At 47.8% G+C, this 26,863-nt stretch overlaps 1 protein-coding gene across 1 annotated transcript in view; it reads left to right on the top strand.

Annotated features, from left to right (window-relative positions):
• Csmd1 (CUB and Sushi multiple domains 1) overlaps positions 1 to 26,863 on the top strand; it is a 1,673,782-nt gene that overhangs the window by 1,548,277 nt on the left and 98,642 nt on the right. The window contains exons 43-49 of the mRNA XM_047550875.1: positions 3,693 to 3,870; positions 5,547 to 5,692; positions 6,128 to 6,208; positions 7,149 to 7,262; positions 12,367 to 12,555; positions 17,307 to 17,453; positions 20,420 to 20,608. Coding sequence (XP_047406831.1) covers positions 3,693 to 3,870; positions 5,547 to 5,692; positions 6,128 to 6,208; positions 7,149 to 7,262; positions 12,367 to 12,555; positions 17,307 to 17,453; positions 20,420 to 20,608 — 1,044 coding nt within the window. The remainder of the gene's footprint in view (positions 1 to 3,692; positions 3,871 to 5,546; positions 5,693 to 6,127; positions 6,209 to 7,148; positions 7,263 to 12,366; positions 12,556 to 17,306; positions 17,454 to 20,419; positions 20,609 to 26,863) is intronic.

Below are 26,863 nucleotides of genomic sequence, written 5' to 3'. Positions count from 1 at the left end.
CCTGAGACAACTGTCATTAATGCGTGGTGCAGACCACTCCCGTCAGATCTATGGCTGCGGCACAGGAGAGGTTGCTGAGAAGCCCTCCTCAGGTTCTGTCAGATTCACAACGCTTCAGAGAAGAACAGATACTTGGCAGGACTTCCAGCTGGCTTCATTAAAACTGACCAGTTATGACATTTAATATGCAAGAATTCTAAATCTTAAGGCAGCAATCTTCACAAGTAAATATCAAATCAGTTTGAATTAACATGCTGAAAGTATTTTCATGTTAAGTCACATAAGATCCTATCACGTAAAATTACCTGAAAAGCTATGATCCAAAGAAATGATATCTATTAAAACAAAAGAAAAAATATAGCCCAAAGGGAAATTCAAGACATTATATACATATGCACTTGTATATATATTTTTTCTGATAGCATAATTACACAGAAATTTTATCTCATCAGAAGGGTCACAGGTGTCAAAACATGTTTTAAGAGGCTATAACTTATTAATTTACTATGTAATTTGATAATTAGATATACTTAGTGTAATTCAAAAATTCCAAATATTTTATTGACCCAATTAATCCTTTGCCCCTGAAAAACTTACGCAGGTATAGTTTTAGGATATTTTAAGTAAACTTAATCACTGCCACACTGTCATGAAGATCTCACTGTGCAGTGGACTGCGGTGTGTGGAGCAGGAGCTTGTAGGACCTCCGTATTAGGGTAGCTAATTTGTTACTCTTTGAGTTTAATAGATTTCCTAAGCAGAGCACAATTGCATAATTGGCACAAGTCATTTAACCAGCTAAGCAATATAAAAAGTTATGTACATTCTTTTTAGAAGTAAGTTTTGCCAAATCGATTGGTAAATACAGAAACTAATCTCTCCTAAGAGTTCAGAATAAAAATGACTACCAAGAATGTAATTCTCTTTCTTTTTCTTATTTTTATTCATAAATACTGTTTTTTAAACTCTGCTTACCAAAAGAGGACTCTGTATTAGTTAGCTTTCTTTGCTGACAAGAGCAATTTAGAGCAGGAAAAGTTTATTTTGGGGTCATGGTTTCAGAGGTTCAGCCTCTGCTAATGACAAGGTGGGTCAGAACTTCAGGGCAGAAGAACATGGCGCAGGAAAGGTGCCCAGAGACAATGGCAACAGAAGCAGAGCGAGCAAGAGGAGCCAGGGACGAGACCTAATCCCCAAAGGCACACTCCCAGTGACCTACACCCTACAGTCTTGCCCCACCTGCCTACGGTGGCCACCCAGTAATCCATTCAAATTATTAATCCATTAATCCATCAAATGGATTAATCTGCTGTCAAGGCTGCAGCTCTCATAATGTAATCATTTCATCTCTGAATCTGGCTACGTAGCCTAACATGATCGTTTCAGGGACTCCTCATATTCAAACCATATCAACCTCCTGAGGTCTGAAAAGTCCTCCCAGGGAAACCAGCGTAAGGGAAGGAAATCATGAGGCCAGCACAGCCTGGCACGGCCCAGGTGAGGCTGAGCACTTGGCGCTTGCACATAGATATCCAAGAGTTTATAAGCCATGAATACTCATGCCAAATGGATTCATTGGTGTTTTAGTACTAGAAGATTTTTTTCTTTCTTTCTTTCTTTCTCACACTTTAAAGTTTAAGCAGAGATCTTAGGAGAATTCTAGCAAGAACTCTAAGTATCTGTAATGTCCTTAGTGGACGTCCATGGTTTTACAATCCTAATTTTCTTTTACTCTTTAAAGTTTGTTCTCATTAGTTGTACTTGACAGTAGGATGCATTGACACACTTTGGCCGATCACACATGAGTGGAGTGTGATTTCAGTCCTAATTGTTGTGACTTGATGGAGTAGCACACTGCTGATGTTCACAGACAGCGGGCACAGGTTCCCTCTGAGCCTCTCCTGGATCCCCTGCCGTCTCCATGGGAGCTCAGGTGTGGGGAAGCTTTGAAGGCAGGCCAGTGCGCTTCAGGCACCCACCCTGTGTGGTCAGTGGGAGGCCACCAGAGGAACCGCATGTGCCTCCAGTGCCACTCAGGAGGACACAGACTTCTGGGAGCTGGGTGGCATGGGAGGGACTCATGTGGGTGCTTTAGGGGACTTTGCACACAGGAAGGCAACAGGATTTTGCCTTGAGAAAGTTTCACCTGCACTGACAGACGTCACTCTCAGGACGGGGGCACCTGCTCCTCTGCCGTGGCACTCGCACAGTTTAATTCCCTACTCTTCAGAGCACATCTGATCGCCCTCTGTCACCATCCCAGGGGTCCACCAAGGCAGAAGCCAGGCTCTCTGGCTCACTGCTGTGTCCAGCCCAAAGCACTTCCTGGTACACAATAGACTCTCAAGAAGTGCAGATCGCCTGGGTAAATGAGAGGATTTGCTATTTGAATATCACAGATGAAGCGAAACAAGGACAGTGAGCAAGAGCCACTAAGTGATAGCGTGCTGGCAGTCAGGGGTGCGTCCTGCCAGGACACTACGTCGTCTCTCCTGCCTTCACTGTGGAGACCTTGGCTTTCGTTTTGCTTTGGCTTTCTTCCCCAGCGGGAAAGGTGATCTGTGTGCCAGGTGGTCCGATCACTGCAAGCGCCGGCTTGTAAAACAAGACCACTCCATGCTCCAGCCTCACCAGCTTGCAGAAATGAGGCTCTGAGCGACGGGCTGCTTTGCTGGTTACAAATCCGGGCGTGTCCGAATCCAACCCCCACTTGGGTGTGGAGCTCCTCAAGTGCTCTCCATAGCCCTTCTCCAATGGCTCGCACGCCCCGCCTCAAAGCCCCTGTGTTCACCTGTGTGGTGAGCTCAGCCCTGTGCCACGCATGGCCGCAGGGGCCCCCAGGCCTTACCTGGAACCATGACTAGGTTTTCTTCTCGTTTATCTTTGTGTACTTTGACCTCTTTGCCGCATCTGGTCAAGGCCTTTCCTGGCCAGTCTCTCTGACAGTCCTGGAAGGTCCTAGTGATGAGCATTCATTCCACAGAGGCTGCTTTTGGTTTTATTTTAAAGTCCACTTGTCTACGATGTTTATGGGCTGCCTCTATTTGAATTAAAGACCACATTTAAAATTATTCTACTCATAATTTTATGTAAGTAAACTAATTGCCATGGCAACAACAAGTGCCAATTTATTCAGTAAAATAAAAATAGACTGTACAGCAGCATTCTTCATATAACTTGACATTAGTAGACATGGACGTACTTAAAAACATCCACTGACATAATTTTGCCTTGCTTCTTCAGGTATATATTTGCAAAGAGTTGGTAGTATTTTCCTTCTAAGGCAATGGGCGTAGATACCTCTCTTTGGGCAGCTTACATAGGCTTTAGGAGCGTGACTTCACCTAGAAGTATCCAGATATGTGATTATATGTCATTTCCAGATTATCCGTGGCATTGGACAGACCGAGGGGTTATCAGCTCAGTCCCAGGTGAAGGGGATGCTTCCTCATGTGGGAAGGACCATCCCGAAGGCATTTTGAAGATTTGGAGAATTTATCAGTGAGGTCGAGAGGACTCAGAAGTGTAATTCTTCTGAAGGTTCCAGATTTTAGGGGAATCACTTTGGCAAAGTACCCCTGGGGAATATTTCAATGATTTCTCACAAGGGAAATTTGGCTAAGAGTTCTGGAATGCTGACCCACTTTCTACAATCTCTCCACCAGGCTGATTCTTGATTTCTCCCTTTCCAGCTCCTTGCGGGTATAATGTGACCTCCGAGAATGGGACCATCTATTCCCCTGGCTTTCCAGATGAGTACCCGATTCTGAAGGACTGCCTCTGGCTGATCACCGTCCCCCCGGGGCACGGGGTGTACATCAACTTCACCCTGCTGCAGACGGAGGCCGTGAACGACTACATCGCTGTCTGGTACGAGGGAAGCTCGGGCAGAGCCCCTGTAACAGCCAAGGACCGTGGGCTTCCCCACTGACGTGCCTCCCGTGGAACAGGCTGTGGGCTCCCAAACGGGCCGGTCGATAGGCATAGAAACCAGACTCACGGGCACAGTCCAGAGGTTGGAGGGCGAATTTTGAGGAATAGGTTCAGGTTCTGAAGCATGGGAGAGACATCCAGGATTACTTTTAATCTGTGAGAATACTTGAAGGTTATCCTATTTTTTCTTTTTTTATAAATTTTTTTATTGGTGCATTATAATCATACTTCTTAGTGGGATTCACTGTTACGTATTCATACGTGCACACAGAATAATTTGATCACTTTTATTCCCCAGTAAGATTATTCTGTTTACATTTTTAAATGTGTGTGTGTTTTTTTTTTTCCTAAAAGAAAAGCTCTGGAATCCTTTGCCATTGTTGGATGATTCTAGAAATATTGAGGACATGGCTACTCAGGGCCCAGTTACCACTTGGCCCTCCCAGCCCAGGTGGTGCTGTAGAGCTGGCTTTCCCCGGGCTGTGGGTAAGCCGTGGCTCAGCCTGCAGGATCTGGCCTAGGCAAGGGCTCCTCCACCCTGGAGTTCCGAGGGGAGAGTGCAGAGGGACACAGGCGACCATGGGCCTGAGATGCCGTGGTGGGAGAGGAGAGGCCCTGCAGCAGGAGGGCTGCGTCCTTGGGGGAACTGCATGAGAACTAGTGGAACTGCAGGTGGTGTGCGTGTGTGTGTGCATGTGAGTGTGTGCATGTGCATGTGCATGTGTGTGTGCGTGGGTATGTGCGCGTGTATGTTCATGTGCACATGGGTGTGCATGTGTGCACGTGTGCATGTGTGCATAAGTGTGCATGTGCATGTGTATGCGCATGGGTATACATGTGTGTGCATGCATATGTGCGTGTGTGTGCATGTGTGTGCGTGTGTGTGACTGTGTGTGTGCATGTGCATGCACACGGTGCTGACCTCTCCTTAGAGCCCACAGGGAGATCAAGAGTTGGCTGCACCAGCGGGGAAGGTCGCAGGGGTCTCGCTGACCCACGATGCAGACCTAGGCTTTACACTCCGGGCCCTGAGGATGCCTGTGAGAGGCCTAAGCAGAGGGATTGGAGGCTGGGTTTTGGTTGCAGAATGGCTGGTCTTATTTGGGGGTGTGTAGCAGCAGAGGATGAGGAGGGAGACTGGCTCCTGAGGTCAGTCCTGAAGGGGTGAGAAGTGCTGACCCCACGGATGTGCCTAAAGCAAATCATGGAGGCCCACAGGGAGACCGAGGCAGCACTGCTCCACAGAGGTGATGCTGTCAGGAGGCAGAAAGGTCTGGACGCTTGGGGTGCCCAGTGCCCACACTCGGACTGGCATCAACATGAGAGGGACTGCAGGGTTTCGTCGACTCTGGATATTGGACGGGCTACTTCTAAACCCAGTCTCGTTGTCTATCAAAGTATTTTCATTCGCCTGCAAAAGTTTCCATCCATCTCCCTCAGGACGGGGGAGGGTCCACTGCATTAGACTGTCAGTGAGGGACCTTGCGGGGGAGCTGGTGGGGGCTGTGCAGGCCTGGATGCTGAGGCCCGTGGAGGGGAGGGAGCTCCGGGCCAGGACGGTGCCTGCTGCACACGCAGGCGCCTTCTGTTCCAAGGCTCTGTCTGCTTCCTAGGGACGGTCCTGACCAGAACGCTCCTCAGCTGGGAGTCTTCAGCGGGAACACGGCCCTGGAAACGGCTCACAGCTCCACCAGCCAAGTCCTGCTCAAGTTCCACAGCGACTTCTCAAACGGAGGCTTCTTTGTCCTCAATTTCCACGGTCAGTGCCCGTTCCTCCCTCTGCTGGGGACAGAGATTCCAGGAGGGGCTGATGGTGCCCCGCCCCCACTCCAGCTCTGGGCACTGTCACTGGGGCCAGTTTCCTGGGGCCCTAGTTGTTCAGGGTCACCTTCGCGCTACGATCCTCACTCCTCATGTCGTAGAGTGGTGATCACGGCAAGCTTGGCCTCCTTCCCAGACGGAGAGGCCCCTGCCCTGGGCGGAGTGCAGGCAGGTGCAGGGAGCCGGTCACCCATGGCTCTGCTCAGGGTGTCCTGCTGCCCTCGGTCCCCATCTGTCGCTAGGTGTGCAGCGATCACACGCCCCTGGGAGGACGAAGCATGCCCGTGTGTCGCAGCCTGCGGTAGCTTTAGTGAACTTTTGCTTGTTCAGCAAGTGTAACTGTGGTTTTCCTTCTGTTTTGGTGGCCCCTCAGCCTTTCAGCTGAAGAAGTGCCCGCCCCCACCCGCAGTCCCGCGGGCGGACATGCTCACCGAGGACGAGGACTTTGAAATAGGTAATGTGCCCTTCATCACCGTACCCAGAAGCGGGCTTTATCCTCACCTCTGCCTGCAGGCCTCTGGAGATCGGTAACCTGGTAATCTGTCAAAAAAAAGGTATCCTTCCAGCATGCTGGGGTCCGTGCAGAGCTCAAGATAAAATGTCCCTTTCTCCATTTCCAAATTGTGTTCGAGTTGCCACCTGAAGTTCGCGTTTGTTGTTCGGAGTGTCCTCGCCCGGGGCGTTCACGGGTCCGTTCGCTCCTCACAAAGTTTCAGAGGCAGACTCGGCAGGTCCTGTGTTTAAGGGGGACAGGCCCACCCCCTTGAAGAGAGACCTAGTCACTTGGGGCTTAAAGAACGGTGACGGCGACCCCGCCCTTCCTCAGCCTGGATGTCACTGGCACGTTTACTGGTGATGTTCTAGAGTCCTGCTCTGTCATTTGCATCAGCGGTCACCTGGTCACTTTAAGAAAGGGGCCACAGCACATGTTTGCAATATGACTATTATGAACCAGGTTTTCAGTTTCAGTTAGAAATGCCTCACCCGTCAGCGTGCCAGCTCTCAGACCGCTGGCCTTGCCGTGTGGCTGATGGCCGCTGGGCCACTCTCCACAGCTTGGTTAGTTGGCTCCTCAGGTCGTGGTCCCTGCGGAGACCTGTTGGGGTTCAGAACCCGTCATCATCCCACACACGACCCGGCACCCCTCGTGTGTGGCAGAGGTTGGGAAGGGACCAAGAGACGTGCCCGTGAAGCAGGGACCACCTGTGGTGTGGCACGGGCCGAGTGTCAGGTGGCGTTCGTGCACCGGGAGCTGCGGAGGGCACCTTCTGGCAGAGGGAGTCGGACAGAGGCCGGCTCTGGGGGTCTCTCCGCGGCTCCTGTGGCAGCCGTGCCTGTTGACCCCTTGCCGAGTGGCTGGCAGCACAGCTGTGCTCTGTCGTCCTGTCTTTCAGGAGGCTTTGTGCGGTACCAGTGCCACCCTGGCTACACCTTGTCCGGGAGCGACACACTGACCTGCAAGCTCGGCTCCCAGCTGCAGTTCGAAGGCTCCCTCCCGACCTGCGAAGGTAGGCCCCGCTCCACGCCACGCCAGGCGCAGGGCGCTGGCCGCCTCGGCCTGCTGTGCCCGCATGGGGGAGGCGGCTCAAAGGGAGCAGCCGGAGCCCCTCCTCTTTAGCTGGCCCGGGGAAACTCCTCGGAGAAGTCCTGTTCCTCCAGACTGTTCACGGAGACACTCCACCTTGGGCCAAGTTGAAACGGTGTTAAAGGAACACGGAACACGCTCCGGGGCAGTGCGCCCTCCGTCACAGTCTTCTCGTCACCTTCCTTTCCATCCACGGATTTATCTCATGAATTTGCCTGTCATGGAAATTCCCTGTCAACACGTCAGCATGCACATGATTAGCTAGTATTTAATATTTTTTGGTATAAACTTTATAAACAATGAAAAGTAGGCACTTCATGTTTTCTACATAGCCTTAAAATAAATAGAAAAGATGCAAGAACTTAGGTAAATCTACAACAGCAGGACAGGATTTGAACTCACCCACGGATTCCTTGCCTAGAATGCTCTTAGATCAATTTAACATCAGTTATGGGCAACACTTTCAAATTCCTTTGGGCAAAGAGAGCTTGACAACTAAAAATAAGCTACAGGGGTCCAAGTGAAGTCGGAAATGCCATCAGGTCACCATAAAAATCTTCCTAAAGGATGCCCGCTGCAGATGCTGTGAACAGGGGACTCCCCCTCCCAGGAGGCCGAGTGTGATGGTCCAGGGGAGGGAGCCACAGCTGAAAGGACGTGAAACTCAGAAAGGGAAGAGCCCAGCCCACGTCTAGTGATTCGGGCAGGCCACTGATCCCTGTCCATCTCGCGAGGGGAGGCTGGTCCCTCTGCCTTACTTAGGACAGGAAGAGGAAATGAACTGCCCTGAGAGGCTGCCTGCTGTGGACCGGGACCCTGTGCGAGGCAGGTTCTGCTGCACTGTGAAGGGTGAGCTTCCGGGTGACTTTGCGAGCGCTCACAGCTTGAGCAGGTCCCCTCTGACGTCTGTGTCCTCACTACCTCAGGTGGTGACATCCCAGTCACCTTGAGAGGGAGGGGATTTCCAACATCCGAAACTGCGGTGTGCAGACTGGACTCAGTGGCCACTGGGCACCTGTGACACCTATGCTCTTTAGAAATCAGCCTTGACCTTGCCTCTGCACAGAGTCAGCAGGCACAGAATGCCGTCCCAGAAGAGCAGCTTCCCCAGAGACCCCAGGGTGTCCCTGCAGAGTTGCTGAAACTGCCTCCTGTCCCCTCTCCTAGAAGCCAGGAGTCACACTGGTGAAACACACCAGAGCCATTTTCTTTGAAAAAGCGTAGTGTTCACATTAGCAAGGCAACGACAATCTGCCTTTGAATTTTCTTTACAAGACGGAGGATATATAATGAGCATCTTTTGCCATTTCACAGAATTTTTTAACAGAAAAATAACCCAAGGACATATTCTTCTGTTTATTCGTCCTTTTCCATATTTCATAGTTGTACACAATGGTGTGTTTCATTGTTTCATCTTTGTACATGCATATAATCTAACAATATAACTTAGCCAATATTATTCCCTGGTCATTTCACATAAAGTCAACAGAGGCAAATCTTCATGTTTTTAAGGTACATTTGAATCCCAATGAATGCAGGCTGAAGTTTCTCAAAGGAGACAACTTTAAGCCAAGGAGCTCTTAGTAGATAAGCGAAGAAAGACCAATTCATTTAATAAGCCTGTCTAAAAACAGGAACCTCCTTTTTTACTGTGTGTCCAGATGAACCTAGTGTGTATGTAAATGAGGTTGAGCTCACAGCAATCCAGTAGCAAAGTGAACCAACACAACCCAGCACAATTCTCTACAGGACCAGGCTCTCATGCCTCTGTAAGGGTCACAGACTCAGCCACTGCTGGACTGCGCGCCCACACCCTGCCTGCAGTGACAAGGCTCAGGACAGCCCAGGACTCTTCTCTTGGAATTCAGGAGCAAACTCTTTTAAAGGAACTTAAGTGTTCTTCTTTCAACTACTCCTCATTTAGAAACAGGAAATAGGAGCTCAGATGTCTTTTACCCAGTCCTTAATCTCTTAAGCACCTAATCACACTTTTTCTTAAGTACTTTATATCACTAGAGGGACTTGATTGAGATCAAGTGAGGCCAATCCCAGAATGAATTCTCAGTGAGACAATGTATCCACTCTTGATCCGACTTGCTCTACTTCTGGCCTCAGTTTCAGAAGCTGTGCCTAGAAAACCATGAGCAATTTGGGGCAAACATGGGGAAGGCTGTACAGTGTTCTTTGAAAGATAATGTCGTAGGCAGATCGATATGACCATGTTAGATACCTGCTTTAAACAGGAAAGGGAAGTATTTCAGAGGGGAAGAGAATTAATAAGAAAGGTTTGGAGACCAGGCATGTGACCTCTCGGAGGGAGCGCCTGGCTCCTTGCAGCTTGCTCTTAGGGTGTCCTTGGTGAAGAGGGACCAAGGGGCAGGACACTCAACCAGGGCCAGACTTGAAAAGGTCCTGGTGTCAGGTGGCTTCACCCTCTGACCCTGGGATCTGCAGAGATTCTTGAACACCCATTTTGAAAAAGTCAGAAACTCACATAGTCAGTGAACACTGGAAAGATCAGTGGCCATCTAGTAATATCCACTCTTCTGGAGAGCAGCTGAGAGAGGCCACATAAGAGCTGGCCAGAGCCGAGTCCTGGTGTGGTGTCAGCTATAGCTCCCCAAGGCTCCCGGCAACGGCTCTCCCATTCACCGAAAGGGTGGCCTCACCCCAAATTCCCTCACACCCACAGGTGCTGTTCAGAATTAATCCTGCCAGGTGTCCTGGGGCACATCTGTGACCCTAACTACTGAGGAGGCCAAGGCAAGAGGACTTCGAGTTTGAGGCCAGTCTGGGAAATTAAAAAAAAAAAAAGTGTGGGGCTGGGCTGCAGCTTGCGGCCACGGTCTCCCCAGCAGGCGCGAGGCCCTGGGTGCAACCCACAGTACCAGAGAGGAAAAACCTCATTACTGGAAATCCTAACACGTGTTCCTAATCCCATTACTAATCCTAATCCTGTATCGCTTTGCTGGAGGCCTGTAGGATGGATGCATTAAATAACACATTTGATTTAAATGGGTTATTAAATTCCACATTTGATTTTTTTTTTTTTTTCAAAATAATCTGAAGGAGTCACATGTGAGGTCTCGTGTCTCCAAGCACAGACACACGTCTCAGAGGCAAGCTGCTTCCAGATGTGTGCTTGACAGGCCCCCTGGGCAGTGCTTTCCTGTGGTGGGATGTGTCCCCAGGGGCCCTGTGGGGACACAGTGTGCTGGAGAATGAGCAGCTGTACTGCAGGAGAAAGTGCCTCAGAAATCTTCCCCCTCGGATGATGTTTGCAGCAGTTTATCAGCAGCGAGAGGGGCAGGGGCCTGCGAGGGAGCGGGCCCAGGAGACAAACCTCGCCGCTCGCTGGGAGACACACGCCCGTGCATTTTAAAAACAAGACACCTGGCTGAGGAAATCGTGCTCAGCGTAGTGCGAACAGGACGTCGTAGATGACTCGGTTTATATTTTTATTTCATCTTCTCTAAAAAAAACAAAAGCAAGAGCAGCCTTTTAGGAATGGAGGGAGAGGGGCTGGCTCTGAGCTGCTGCGTCAGAGCCGCTGCCCTGCCTGAGGGCCCCGGGAGGCGCTCGCCTTGTCCCAGGTGGATCTGGGCAACTCCACGGAAAGTTTCCTGGGTGCAGATGGCCTTCAACTCCAGGGCCGCCGGTGACTGGCAGCAGTGACAGGATGCGCCGGGCGGTGACTGGCTAAGGCCTCGGTCAGCCTGGGTGGGTTCTTAGCACCCTCGGCCTGTGCCTCTCTGGAAACGCAGCGTGTCCGCGTGGGAACAGACGACTGTGAAACAAGATGGAGGAAAATAGTACTTTAACCGTGTGGTGTGGTCTGTGACTTGCGGTTAGGGTCAGTTTTGATACATTTTTGCCATTGATTCATCCTTGTGAACATCTTGAAAACCCTACCTGCAACAGGTACGTCTGCGACTCCTCATCATGGGTGGTTTTGTCTCCAAACATTTCTAAATTTTGAAATGCATTTCAGTTAGAATACCAAGGTAAGTGGAGGAACATAGGAAAAGTGTGCCTTTTCACAGTTACTTGAAGAAGACGTTTTTCATAAATTCTCTTCATCTGCTTCAGTGTCCTATTTCAAGATGAATATATAAATAATGCATATTTAGCTAATTAAAAGGAGATAACAAGAAATAAGTTATCTCTTCTGAAGAAAAAGCTTATTTTCATGGAGGAAAAGTTGATATGAAGCTTCTCAAACGTTCTGTGACTAGTTCTGGTGTATCTAGCCATTATCAATAATAGAAATAATTTCCCCTTATTATTCTGTGATCGCACAACTTTAGGTAATACATTAAAGCAATGAGAGAAAAGGGCAACTCAGGGTCCCTGCTGATTTTTTTTTGCACATTCGTAGCTCACACCTATACAGGCTGTGTATATTTAACAAACCTGGAGGGTGTGGAACAGGGAGGGAGGATGGTATATGGACACAGCCCCTGTGTCTCAGTGATTTCTTCACAACATCCCAGAAATCACGGCTCCTACTGCATACGAGCAGCTAGGGCCCAAGGTGGGCTTCAGGCCAGGCTGTCCGGGTCATCTTGTACCCAGGGTCCCTGGTACTGGGTCCCACCCAAGGTTTAAATTTCACTGTTCTAAGTATATCAAAGACTGAAATAAATAAGATTTTCTGCTTGGGGATTTTTCTCATATTTCTTTTATGGTGCCATATTCTTATCGTATGGGAGAGGGGAGATCTTTCTTTGTGGTTGTGATGGAAAAATTTGAGGTCCTGTGCTCAACTGCACAGTGCGCCTGCCTGGTTAAGGTGTGTGCGGGACACAGCAGGCAGAGGCCCACCCGGGCTGCGTGGTGCAGTCGCAGGGGTGGGGGCTGCTTTGCTCACTGCTGCGGGGGCCGTCTCTGTGGGCACCCACGAGCTCGGCCAGAGCTCTGTACGATGGCCTTTTCTTCTCGCTGTCTAGAGTCTGGGAGAGAAACTGCTCTTTGGAAGCTGAATTCACTTTGTTAAAGCACTCCTTTGTGGGTACTTCTCTCTTTAGCACAGTGCCCAGCAAATGAAGTCCGGACAGAATCTTCTGGCGTGATCCTAAGCCCAGGGTATCCAGGCAACTACTTCAACTCCCAGACATGCTCCTGGAGCATCAGGGTGGACCCGAACTTTAACATCACCATCTTGGTGGACACGTTCCAAAGCGAGAAGCAGTTCGACGCCCTGGAAGTGTTTGATGGTAAGTTTCCTTTGTCTTTGCATAGCAATGATTCATTCACTAACACCATCTCCTAATGTCTTAGGAGCACAAGGACTTGCATCTAGTATCCAGTTAAATCATGTCTTCCCCAAACTAGAAAACTGCCGTGGTTGCTCAGGGTCTTGTGGATTTCAGCAACCACGTGGCCTGAGAGCCAGCTTTCACAGTATCCTTCACGGTCCTCACTGAACTTGCTTTACTCTGCTGTGGGGATTCACAGTGGGAGATCGCAGGCAGCCTTTCCCAAGTATTAATGTTCACTAGGTATGTTAGGAAAATTAAGAAGTCTAGAGTATTTTAATCGCTGTGAATGACTATTTTACTAACAGAGGCTCAAAGAGACTTCCAGCTGGTAAAGCAGAAGTCTGTAATGTTTAGCATTTTTAAAAAAGAGTAAAATAGTTAGCTAAACACATGCTAATACCATATTCAGCAAAAATCTTATGTTTTCATACAATTCTAATGCTAATTTAGCCTAATGGTGCACATGGTTGAATTGTCAATTTGAAATGAAGCCTCTGTTGATAATTCTCTTTGGGAAAATAGAAGGATCACCATGGCCCAGAAGGGTCAACCAGGATGTGGTTATGTCTGAACATAATAACACAACTTTCTCATCTTTTGACAGATTTGTCACTGAGTTCAGATAAACCACAATTTAGTGAGCGAAGTCCTCTGCTCTTGTGTGTGTGTATGCATCTTACTGATTTGATGAATCACAATAGTCAGTTGCTGTGTGGGTAGACCCACTTGAACCAACTTGTGTGTTTCTGAAGATTAACTACTAATCTAGAAATTAAACTCACATGTTATATGTGGAAACAGAGGACTGGAGAGCAGTAGGGGCCTGGAGGGTGTCTGTGTTTCTTTTGAAGTCTACATCCAAGCAGACGCTCTTTCTTGAAGACTTCCTCTTGGTCTTTAGGATGAAGAGAATTTATGCAAGTGCAAAATTAGGGCTGCTTAGGCTCAGGAGGATGGCAGGTTGGCACATGCTGTGTGCCATGACTTGTGGGGTCAAACTCGTGGTTCCAGCAAGGAGTTGTGGGGGTTTAGAAAATAAACACTCACATATGTCGATTCTGAAGATGAATAGCTGGGGTCAGGTGGATTGCTGCTCTCTGATGGAGAAGCAGATCCAAAGAGTTACACCAGCAATCTTTATTTGTATGTGTCTCATGATCAGGTTAAAGACTATGGGAGCATCATTCTTTCTACTCAGAGAGTTACAGGACTAGAACATCTATGCAGCTTTTCTGCAGTTGCAATCCACCGTTGCAATGTGCAACATAAGGAGCTTTGTGTAGCTCTTCAGAAGGTCCGTTGTTTAAAGTTACTGTTAAGTGCGCAGACTCAGGAATAGCAGAGCTGGTGAAACACTGTGGTTGTCTGGTGTAAGAATTCCTGTATCCCAGGAAGGTGGAAGCTGATAAGACTCTTCGGCATACCCCCCTCATGCCGGGCATTATCGTAGCAGCTGGGCAGCCTGTGCCTTTGCACAGAAACATTCCCAGGCACCAGGCTCACCACAGTCACGAGGTCATCAGAGACCCCCAATCTCAGTCACTGCTCTCCCGTCCCCTGTTACCTCTCTCCACAACTGTGGACAATCAGATGTCACAAAAGTGCAGAAGGGACCACAGCACCTCATTGCTGTGAGTCTGCACACATGTATACACGTTGGTTTCTATACCTGCCACATATAATTTAATATAGGGACATATTATTTTAAATTTATGCTTGCTCTTCTGTTTCACATTAGTTGAATTGGAATATAGCTGTAGGTACTTTTATGTGTTTTAATTTCAGAAGCAAAATCCTTATTAATAATTTATGCTCTAATTACTTGCAATTTGATCTCCCACAATACAGAGAGACCATGCCTATCATAAACAATAAGCAAAGTAGACCAGAGAGACAATGTCATAGCAGTTGCTGTCAAAATTATCCAAGATTTATGACTGGTATTGTTCTGCTCTCAAAGATTTCTCTATAAAATGAAATGTCAGGGTTTTATATGAATAACATTTTTAAGCGATGGCATTTTTGTTGCCGTAAATGTCATGTGCGGCTCCTTTTAGGTTTGACAGGAGCTCTTTTATAGTCCATGAGTGGACCAGAAAACATGTCGAATATACCGGTTTTAAATTTTATTAGCCCAGGAATATGTTAGTCTCGGTGACTCCATTGTGAATGTCCCATGACTTCTAAAACTAGGATTTAAACCTGTGTAGAACCTGGTTGAGAAAGTGTCAGAATAAAGATCGTGGCTCCCTGATGAAATGCTTGCTAGTGTCCGTCCTGGCCACCATAAATGACAGCTTCCCTTCATGACGGGGGCTGCTTCTACACATGCTGGTTGGGTGTGTGCTTTTAAAGAAGGGTCCTAGAAAGCCTGCTGCAGCTCAGGAAGAACAGGTGGCAGGTAGGGAGGGATTTGATGTGGGATTAACAATACCTGAAGCTCTTATTCTTACCTTCTGTTGCTGGAAATGACATTTTAAAATATCCTGTGTTCAGATTAATTAGTTCCTGAGTGGCATTTTATTTCAGAATATACACTATCTCTTTAAACAACCACCAGCCAGCCAGCACACAGCAGGGAGCTCGTCTTGCTTAGGGGTGACAGCAGACTCCCTTCGGCAGTGTCTTCCAGGAGACCTGCCCCTGAGGGTCTCTGGCAGGAGGCAGTGTTCCACTGCTGAGCGGGGCCTTGCTTTGGCTGCCGTCACTGTGCTGCTTTTCTGAACGTGCTCCTTTGGGCCTTGAGAAGGTACCACAGTCTGGGTGGTGCAAGCAACAGAAATTATTCCTGGGAGCCCTGGAGGCTGGAAGCCCCAGCTCAAGCATGGAAGGAGCTCATTTCTTGGAGGCCTCTCTCCTTGGCTTGCAGACAGCATCTCTCCCGGTGTGATCTCCCCGTGGTCTGTGTCCTCATCTCCTCTTCTTGTAAGGGTGCCAGTCAGACTGGATCAGGCCCACCTTGTGAACTCAGTTCAGTTTAGCCTGTCTTTGAAGACTGTTCATCCAAACCCAGTCACTTTCTGAGGTATTGGGAATAGGACTTCAACATGGGATCGGGGTGAGCACAACTGAGCCCTGAGGAGTTTTACTTGGGAAAACCATTAGAAATGATCCAACTGCGCCAGGCCCAGTGGTGCCTGCCTATAATCCCAGAGGCCCAGGAGGCTGAGGCAGGAGGATTGTGGGTTCAAAGCCATCTCAGCAACTTAGCAAGGCCCTGAGCAACTTAGCAAGACCCATAGTGAAGTTATGACTTCTCACTATCTTCCTGTACAAATGAAAGTTCTCTCCCAGACACGTGTCAATCAGCCTGTTGACACTGCATCATAGATTGCAATGAGCTGGTTCTCCCACTCGGTCGCAAGTTTCCTGAGTGAGCTTGGGACAGGGCGGCAGAGCCTTGGGAGCTGGTGCTGTGGTCTCAAGCAGCCTGGAGGAGAGTGCAGCTTCCATGTCCAACATGGCGCTGCTCCCATGAGAGCGTCCACCAGCACGGAGCCCAGTGCTCGCTAGCTCCGCCTTGCCCTCACTCTCCTTAACTGGGTACTCAAAATTAACTCATTTTTCCTGTACTTTTGAAGAATTTTCAAATATATAAAAATATGCAAATTGATTTTTTATTCCTTATCTAACCATCCATTGTCTGTCATCTATGTATCCATCGTCCCTCAGAATTTTTTTGTTTGTATTAGGAATTGAACCCAGGGATACTCTACCACTGAGATACATCCTTAGTCCTTTTTTTTTGAGACAGGGTTTCACTCAATTGCTAAAGATCTCACTAAGTGGAGGCTGGCCTCGATCTTGCCATCTTCCTACCTCAGCCTTCAGAGTTGCTGGGATTACCAGAGTGTGCGGTCTACCACCCAGCTGTTTATCTGGCTCCTTCTATCCATCCTCCATCATCCACACACAGACACACACTCACATACCACACTAAACTCTTTACTTATTCTGAGATTTTGCACATTTACTCAGTTGCAATATTTTTCTGCAAGTGGTTATTCTTAGACACCAATATGCTTTTCTTAGAATTGCCTATATTGATAACATGTACATCAGCTTCATTAATTTTAGATACTGTGTGATTTAATTTCTTTTTATGACATTTCCAATATCCTTTTTTTAAAAATTCTAAACTACGAGTTGGGATCCAAAGTTTACCATGGATGTAATGTTGGAATATACATTTATGCTACATGAATAATGTGCACATATGCTAGATTTATAGAAATATAACTAAGTCACAATTTTCTTGGCTATGACCAAATTGCTCCTCACGGTGATCGTCGTGGCTTAGACTTCACTAGGGCTGCAGGAGAGCTTCCAATTTCTCATATCTACACAAATTATAAATACTAATAGTAATAAAAATATATACCACAGTTTCTTTATCCATTCATCTGCTGAAGGGCATCTAGGTTGGTTCCACACATCAAAAGCTCACTTTCAGTTTTCCAAATACTTCTGTAATTGGCACCTTTCATTGAAGTGTTGTGTCCTTACCAACAGGTAAACCTCACTCTTTTTCCTAAGCAGTCTGATTTTTGTCAGGGATGTTGTTGTCATCATTTGGGATACTTTGTCCACTTTGGAAAAAAATACCTGCATATTGTACACAGACACCAGTTTAATCAAGAACCTACAGTAGCCTGAGCTTCGTGGGTGCTAATCCACACCTCAGCTCTGTGTTCTGTTCCCTCCAGGGTCTTCTGGGCAGAGCCCTCTGTTAGTGGTCTTGAGTGGGAACCACACCGAGCAAACAAATTTCACCAGCAGGAGCAACCAGCTGTACCTCCGCTGGTCCACTGACCACGCCACCAGCAAAAAGGGATTCCGGATTCGATACACAGGTGGGTAAATGGTGTGGACAGGATGGTAAGTGTGTAGTGCAGTGATCTTCATTAAACTGAAGAACTGGATAGTGATTCCATTATTGATCTGACCTCTGACCATTAATGATGAACTGCAAGAAGACAGCGTGATGGGAAACAACTTGACGTGGTTTCTCCAAGCTACAAGAGCAATTAGTTGATTAACAGTTTAGAAATTTATTTTGAAAATGATAAACCGCTGAATTGCACATTGAAGGCAGCAAAGATATTTTTCTAAAGCTGAAATAATATCATCAAAATAGACATTAAAAGACGTTTAAACATCAGGGAACAAACAGGAGATTATTGCATTGCTATAAATTGTGTAAATGATCGTAATCTTTTACCAGTGAGCATATCACTGGGCATATCTGCATATTGGTCTTCATTTGTGCACACGCCATGTGTATGCATGCACATGAGAGCCACACTTACATGTGTGTCTAATAAATGTTTCACGTATGCCTTTCCTTAACAGTGTGAATTGTTTTGCCCTTCCTTTATATACTTTAATCATTCTGTCAGTAATTACTTGTATTCATTAAATTAATTTGTTAATCAATAAGTAATCATATTGGTCAATACATTTATGACATTAAATCCTACGCACAGTCCTCCATCGATCTAACCCACACCAGTGCTGCCCTACAAAGGCAACAGAGAGATGTCTAACTTCCTGAGGACGTGGCGATCACCCAGCACAGACGTCCAAATCTTTCTCAGCACCTCAGTCACCATTACCTGTGGTCATGTGTGCGATGCACCCTGAGAGCTGCGGGGCTGGTGTGAAGTGCCCGTGTCCAGGCACAGGTGTCCACTGTGGCAGCTCAGATCTTCAGGGTGAGCAGCCCTGCGGGGACGGGAAGGAGACTGGCAGAGCTGGTGGCTCCCTGGCTAGAGACCGTCCACTTGCTAACAGGCAGCAAAGCTGCAGCGAGGCTCAGACGTGAGGACAGCGAGGTCACGGGCCTGGAGCTCAGGCCGCCTTCCTGGGAATGGAATGCACGGAGCAGTGGTTGCATTTGCCTCCATCAGAACCCTTGTCTGAAGAATAGACCAATCATCAGGCTCTCGAGCCGTTTGAATGCACGTCCAGTGTGCCCAGACGGTCAGTGCGGGAAATCACCGTGAACGGGATTGATCTTGTTCTCACAGTGGCTTCTGCCTTTGGAAGGGGTTTTCATTCTTTAAACACCAGGAAGGTCCTCTTCACTCACCTGCATTAGGGGAGGTGGCGATAAAGTCACAGGTTCAGCCCTCGGACGTCTGCCTGCTGGAGCCGAGGGGTGAGACGGGTGAGACACGTGGACATTCACAGAGTTTTTCACCTCGCTAGAGATTCCGTGAACTCTGCTTGAAGGTCACCCCCAGTCATTTTTGAGCAGAGGTTAAATGGAAGTGTCTCTGAATCATCTAGACGTGGCCTCGGGAGCCCCAGCCCTGTAACATGCCGCATGGCCACACATCGCGTCCCTCTTGTACTTGAGCTGTTGATCATTTGGGTACAAGCACATTATGACTGATCACCATGACAGGAAGCCAGACAAAAGTGACAAGAACCTGGCAGTAGAGGAACAGTCACAGTAGCAGGCGGCTCTCAGAGCACACATGTTGACCTCCACTGCCAGCTGCATCCCGGGCAGGCCAAGCGATGCCCTCGAGGCCAGCCAGCGACCCCGCAGAGCCTCGGGTCCTCACGGCCCCTGTGGGGTGTGTCTGACTCCCTCGTCCATGACGCTGGAGAAGGGCCTGCAGTGGGGGGCTTCTTCCTGTTTCCCTTCTGTTTTACTAGTGTGGTGATTCAGGGCCGTCAGTGGTCAGAGTGCCTGGTTGTTCTCTAAACCAATGCGTTGGTTCACTCAAAACAAGAGCCCAGTCTAAGCCAGCTGGAAACAGGAAATGCATGGGTAGTGGCTCAGGGAGGCGGAAGATTCCCACAATGGCCAGAGGATTTTCTTCAACCAAACCAGTTGAAGAGACCGTGGCTGACCCAGCTGGGAACGGGCTCCGGATGCCTCTTGTGGGAGCAGGGCTGACCACGGGCCATGTGCTCGCTGCGCTCCTGGGCAAGGCTCTGATGGTGCCCTCTGACTGTTCCTAAGGAAGGGCACGAGGTGACATGCAGACCCCCCAGGGAAGCAGGGCCTTTAAAGCCGCTGCTTGCAAAGCAGCCAAGAGTCTCAGGCACACCGCGCTGTGCTACTGCTGTTGTTCCAGGGGCTCCTGGGGCCTCCTGCTGCCTTCCAAGGGTGAAGCAGCTTTGCTCCGCTACACGGGTGATGGGATGCGAATCCTTTTAGCCATGGAAATGTTAACTACTCGGTGTGGTACAACTGCTATTTTAACTAATGCCTGTCTCTAATTTTAAAACTTCTCCCTAAAAAGGGGTGATTGATATCACTGTAAGATTTTTATTGACCTGAAATAGTACATTTTCATCAAAGATCTCATTCAGACCTCTCACGTTAAGAAGAAACTTCATGTCTACACTATTATACAACTCCGAAGGCTCACCTAAAAATGGGAAGGAAGCAGTTAATGGCTTTGATTGCAAAAGTGTTAGATTCTTTTATTATCTTTATTTCAACAATACATTTTTAGCATAGACAATATGCCGATTTGCATGCAGTACCCAGGGTACTGTTGGTTCTGGTGCTGGGGTGGGCTCATCTGCACTGAGTGCAGACCCCTTTGGCCCTCCTGGTTGCTCCCTGACAGCACTGTGCTCAGAATTCTACTGCTGCCTTGATGCCTAGCCACTGGTCAGGATGGGCTCTTGACTCTGGATTTTGGAGATGGGGATGCTTTTTAGAATCCCTCACCTATTAGTGCTCATTGCCATTTTTTTTATAAACTGGAGACATTTTGCTTGTATTGCTCTGGCCGAGGGAGTTGGCACTGCCATCGCCTGTTTATGACCTACCTGTGTGTCTGCATGCCCACAGCCCCTTACTGCAGCCTGACCTCCACGCTGAAGAACGGTGGTATTCTGAACAGGACCTCTGGAGCCGTCGGGAGCCAAGTGCATTACTTCTGCAAGCCTGGGTACCGAATGGTCGGCCACAGCAATGCAACCTGCAGGCGGAGCCCCGCGGGCGTGTACCAGTGGGATTCCCTGATGCCACTCTGCCAGGGTAAGAACGTGCTTCCCTCCCGACCTCGACTTCCGTCCAATGTTCTATTTTCATCATTCTCCAAACATGAGTGAGGCAGTAGTCATGGATACGAGGTGAGGAACATCTGAACGCTGTGTAACAGCAGCCACGAGCGGCTTGGCACTCCCAGGCAGACACCCGAGGATCCGGGAGGCTTGGTCTAGCACAACACCTGGATTCAGAGATGGGACAGTCCCACAGTCTGAGCAGTATTTAATCCCCACTTCTTTGTGAAATACAAGAATGTGTCATCCCATTCAGATTCAAAATGAATTTTCTTGACCATCATATTAGTTAAAACAGTCTACCACTGAAAACCCATTTTCCTTGTTTTAAGTTTAAATCCTCCTTTGAGTAGTCAGATTTATGTTTGCTTTTCTTTGTGCCATTTAAATCTGGGCTTGCCAACATTGATTTCAGTGTTTTATCCTTTTTGGATTTTGTTTTTCATTTTGTCTATCATATGCATAAAAACCAAGTTTTCAAAGAAAGAATTTTACTTTCAATCAAAGGCTTTGAAGTAATGAAGTTTTCATAGCTTTGTCTTACAAGGCTTACATTCCTAGCAAAATGGATTTAGCTTTGAGGGCTGATCTTGCCCCAAGACAGACTTTGTACAGGCTCCGGGTTCTCTTGGTGAGGTGGCAGATGTTCTGTGAGAGTGACAGATGCATCTGGCTCCTGTGTGTGTCCACCATGGAAAGTCATCAAATGCTTAGCTTGTGTTATTTAGGGTTTACATCCAAAAATTCTTTTTTAATGTAAAATAAGCACAAAGGTAGATCCAGGACATTTGTCTCATGAGAAATGATGGCATTTGCTTTAAAAGAAGGCACTTTTTATTTTGGAATAAGGCCCAATTCTTATCAGCTTTAAATACTTTATGACTCTATGACATGAACCCATTGCTGGAGAGTGCAGCTTCTGCCCAGAGGGGTACCCAGCAGTTGTGTCCTGTTGGCACTGGGAACAGAAAGCCAGGGGCAAAGCAATGACCCCAACAGCAGCATGGATTCCAAAAAGGGGTTATAGAAGGACCCCTGAATCAAGTCCTCCAGGGTTGTGTCAAACTGGGTCCAGATTCGGTGTGTTCAAGGTGGAGCCCAGAAGTTTGGCCAGGGGCCTGCACTGGGTGAGGGGGTCCTGAGAGGTGGCATCAGGTCATTGCCAGTGTGCCTTCCTGACAGGGAGTAGCTCGGAGCTCCAGAGATGGTTGGCAAGGTGGTGAGTGACTGGGTTCTCCAGGAGGGAGAGGAGCCCAGGATGGCCCAGGGCGCTTGTTGGTGGGCCGCCACCTTGCTCTCTGTCCACCTGTCCAGAGCTGCTCAACGCAGAGTTCAGTGGCTGGGACAGGAGTGGTGCCCTTCGCCAACCTCGGCGGGAGTTCTCAGTTTTGGGGGAGGATCCAGCAACTGTGAGCCAGTCAGCTCCTTTGTGCTGACCGCTGCCTAGAAGCACTGGCCTCCAGGGTGGGGACCCAATCACACAGCACCTTCTGGAAGGAAAGTGTGGATGTCCTCCTCCAGATTGCTCCTTGAAGATCCATGGCCCCCTGGCTCGTTCTCGGGGTGTGGGGCCCTGAGAATCGCCTTCCTGCGGTTTGCTGTTCTGTTGGATAAACAAGAACTCAATATGGTTTTGTTCTCTCTTCATAAATTTTTACCTTTAAGCCCTGGAGGTACCTTAAAAATTATCCAGTTCCAGGTCATCTACCGATTTCAATGAAGCACATGGAATTTAGAGCCATCCTCATGGTCAGTGTCACTCTCGAGTCCCATCCTGCCTCCGTCAGTGTTCCAGGCAAGCCGCACGTAGCAGGTGCCAATCTGGAAGTGATCTATGTCATATGCACATCACTCACTGCAGTCCAGTGTTTCAAACCCTCCCTTACATATTTACCATTTGTGCCAACAGCGTGTTACCTATAGTAATGTAGAAATATTTTTATCATGTATAATGTAATGTTTAAACAAAAAAAAGCACAATAGAAATCAGTATTTTTTTTTATTATTCAGTGCAATTAAGCATTTTTTCTTTTAAAAAATGAAATTAAAACTAAAATAAGTAGTAAAATTGATCACCTGGACAGGTGGACATCATTAAGGAGGAACTAAATGAGTTTTTAACATTTAAATAGAACATAGTCATGTAGCATACATTGCGCATCCATGCCCTACAGGACTTTCAGACATGCCTGAAGAGGCCTCAGACCTGATCTAGCTAATTTAACATGGAGCGCGAACACGTCACTGGTGCAGTACGCAATGCAGCAAGACCTGATCTGCCCAGTGGCAGCCACCGGCTTTCCTGGGATGGCTGCAGAATGCAGACTTGCCACACACATGAACAGGGCTGTAGTTGTGGGTCTAAAAGCTGATACAAGTCTGAAGGAAGGCTGGCCGTTTCCATTTCAGTTCTTATCCCTGGGTTGGACACTGCAGCCCCCCTCAGGCTCTGACGGCCCGGCTCGAGCAGACCTTGCAGAATTAGGGTTTATGGTTCAGTGTGAGGTGAGCAGAGACGGGCATTGCCTACAGGTAGTGCAGGAGGCCAGGTTGCTTCTCCATGGTGGGACGGCTGAGCTGACTTTGCAGTCGGGGGCAAGATGAGGTTGGAGGATGCCGCAGGGCAGCCATGGAATCCTCAGCCGCACATCCTGAGACTTTCAGGTTCTGCTCCCTGTTTGGTGTGGATCTGTGAAGGTGCCAGAAGACAATCACACCTGCATTTCAGAGAGGTAGACCCCTGCGGAATGGGGCGGGGTGGGGGGCGACTGGGTCCATCCTCTCTAGAATTCAGGGTTCCCGGGAAGCTGTGGATATGTGTGTGAGTGTTATGAAGACTGGGCAGACACAGGGAAGAGAGGCATGGCGAGGAAGCGGGTGAAGGAAGGACTTGGGAGTTAGTGCCCTTAGGGTGGCACAAAGGGGGCAGGGCGGAGAGCTGGGTGCCCTGGCCTTGCTCCTGAGGGCTGGGACAGTCGGTGCCCCTCTGAAACCATGTGACCACAAGCAGCTTCAGCCTGCCCATCCCGAACTGTGCCCCCTGCAGAGTTCCTGGCAGCGGTTGCTGGTACATCTGATGCACAGAGACCCAGGGGCACTTCGGATCCCCAGAAAGGAGAGGTGGCTTAAATTAGTTCAAGATTCCGGGTACGTCGTCATTCCTTATGCCATACTGACTTTGTAAGTCGCCAATGAGCAAAATTCTCGTCCTTTAGAAAATAGCCTCTGCTGTAATAAATCTCAAACTAGGCAACTCTATGCTAAGATGCACATTGTGTGTGACGCTCTGACAGCAGATCAGATCTGGTCAGAAGCAGCTCCAATGCTGCAGTGGTCCTGTGGCAGCCTGAGAGGTCATTGGGAATTTATTTACTGGTACAAATGTGGGACTGCTTTAAGACTTTCACCAGACTCAAAGGTCTTCACAATTATTTCATCCCCATTTGAAAATGAGAGACTTGAACTCTGAAAAAAGTTTAAATGCATTCTATTGTTATGTACAACTAATTAGAACAAATAAACTAAAAATTTTTTTTAAAGTTTAAAAAATAACAAATATCTCTGTAATGTCAGAGGTTCAAGATTCTCATTGAGCTATTTCATATTTCAACTATGCTTGAGCAGATATGATTTGAATAGCATTTTATTTCTTCTTATGGAAGAATAAATATAATTTGTATATTTTCTAACTGCATTAGGACATTAATTTTTCTCCTTTGAAAAATGTGTAGAAGAATGTTTTGAAATTTCTCTAGAACTCAGGGTTGGCCATCTCCTATGTGGCATGTCCCAGCCTGGAGCCCTGAGGCCATCTCCTTTTAAGGTCACCAGCTAAGTCTCAGCCCCTTATGCTTGCTGCCCCCATGCTGAGCAGCTCTGTTGCTTGCAGTCAGTTGATAAATGTTCTGTATTTTTAAAAAATTCAACAGATCTGTGACTTCCTAAGATAAGTATTTGACTAGCTTCTTTTTTTCCTTAAAGATTATGATCTAGTGCCGTAATCCGAACTGCTCTCTTCTGTTTTCATTGACAGTTTTTGGCAGAGGCCTTGGAAAAGCCAGAATTTTGAGAGCCAACTGCTTGGAGTATGAGGGCCACAGCTGCTCAGGGGGGCCTTCCAATCTCCCCGAACCTGTTTCCTGCCACTCACATGCTGCAGTAATTGTGGCTATTTCCGTCAGGCTTGTGACAGTTCTCAGTGGCAACTGCTCCAGATGTCAGGGTGGTGGGCTAAGGGTGCAGAACTGGGACAGTGCTTCCTCCAGAGGACCCTGGTGACTTGCAGTTAGCTTGTGAATAAAACGGGCTGACCACTGGTCATCAGTGGGCAAAAAGAGCTAGCAGACCAGATGCATTTACTGGTTTCAGAGAAAGCCAGGACGTCTTTCTCACTTTGTTGACCTTTTAAATTATTGCGCTCAGCAAAGCCGTCTTGGTTTCTGTCCTCCTCTATAGAGCCAGGCCTATCTCCTGTCCTGCAGGCTTCATTTCCTGCCTTCAAGCTAGAGGCTTTGCCAAGAAACTGTTTCATTATCAGTACGCTAATCTTATTCCTCTAGAGGAGGCTGAGCTGGAACTGAAGTTCCTGCATTATCTCAAAGATGCAGTCAAATGGGGACATCACAGTGCACCGCTTTCAAGTTGCCCCTGGTAAAGGCAGAGCAATTCCCAAGGAGCTATTTATTTTGAAGCTCTGCTTCTCAGAACCCTGTATAAGCCGGAGCTCTAACTTGGCATTGCTTCTGTCTATTGTTTATTTATGCTTTGCTGGCATTTCTGCAGGCAATAAAGGGTAAGAAAAATGATCTGTCTCAGAAAGGACAGGATTGAGCTTCTGTTCTTAAAGTCAGACCTTTAAGATAGACACGGAAAACCATTCTCTGCTAACACACATTGTTCTGAAGGATATGGGGGGGCAGAGAGATGGTGGACAGAACCATGATTCATGTGGGTCTGCTTGCCTATCTCTTTAGTCTGTATCGTCGTTAGTGTCCACGGATGACATTTAAGCAGGAAGTACGATGACAAGTTGCCTGAGACGAAGTTTGAACCCATGCCTCTGAATTATCTCCGTAACTCCACGTGTGTTCCCTCAAATGGTGTGTTTACCCCTTGAGAGGGCATGTTTCAGAAAGATACCATGAAAAAAGTCATTATCAGACGCTAGGGGAGTATGTCTGAAGTGACAGAATAAATGAATTGAAGTATTTTGTGAGTCTTAACATATATTGCTCATGAGTACACAGATCATAGGTGATTTTGACCCTGAATCTTATTTTCAACCTTCTGTGTCTTCATAATAACTCAGTATTTCTAGAAGTTTAAATTTAAACAAATTTAATTAATAGAAATTCCTAGAATTTCTAAATGTCAAATCACGTGATGTGTGTGTGAGTATGTATAAAGACAGGTTATAGGCATTATGTCAGCCATGCTTTAAATGACCAGGACATGAAGCCACATAGTCCCTGGGGCCCAGACTTATCAAATCCCATTAAGCATATTAGGAAGTAAGGCTTGTGCTATCTGTCCTTGACCAAATCAGCCTTTTTCATTCTTACGGGGTTTCAGTTGAATGGATGGTCTGACCCCGCAGTGTTAGGTGGATCCTCCCCGCTCAGCGCTGCCTGATGGTGTGGCCCTGCGCAGGAGACTCCAATCTCCAAGCTTGCACCGTTTTGTCAGTCAGTGGAGAGACCAATAACACCCCACCTATTTTGCTTGGAGGATTAAATGAAAGTATTGGCATGAAAACCTTACAGTAGCACCAGGTAGAAATAGGTGCCTGGCACAAAGGGACTCTTCCCACACAAATGCACGTTGGCAAGGGTTTCCAGGGTATGCATGTTATTCACTGCCAGGTAGTGCACCGTCAAATGTCTAGAGTCAAAATATCTACGTCACTCAGCTGGTAACAGGGCTCTCCTCTGGCTGGTGATTATTGAAGTCAGGGTTTGGCAAGCAACAACATCTTAGTTTTTAAGTTTTTCCCAGTTTTTTAAAAGCAGAAATCATTTTTAGCTTGCAAGCTGTGTGAAGGCTGCAGGCTGCTGTCTGTGGATGCCAGCTTGAAGGAGGTGGCCGGGATGGCTCAGAGCGCCCAGCACACTCAGCCAGTGTCAGCGCCGTCTGTGCCGAGCAAGCCCAGCTCGGGCATTTTACCGCAGGTGTGATTTTCCTCTACTGTGAGCCAAGACCCAGCATGCTTATTCATTAGATTAAATAATGC

Source organism: Sciurus carolinensis, chromosome 4, assembly GCF_902686445.1.
Source record: "Sciurus carolinensis chromosome 4, mSciCar1.2, whole genome shotgun sequence".
In the NCBI taxonomy this organism is placed as follows: Eukaryota; Metazoa; Chordata; class Mammalia; order Rodentia; family Sciuridae; genus Sciurus; species Sciurus carolinensis.
Note: the sequence above shows the minus strand (reverse complement) of the source record. Positions and strands in the feature narration are given on the sequence as shown.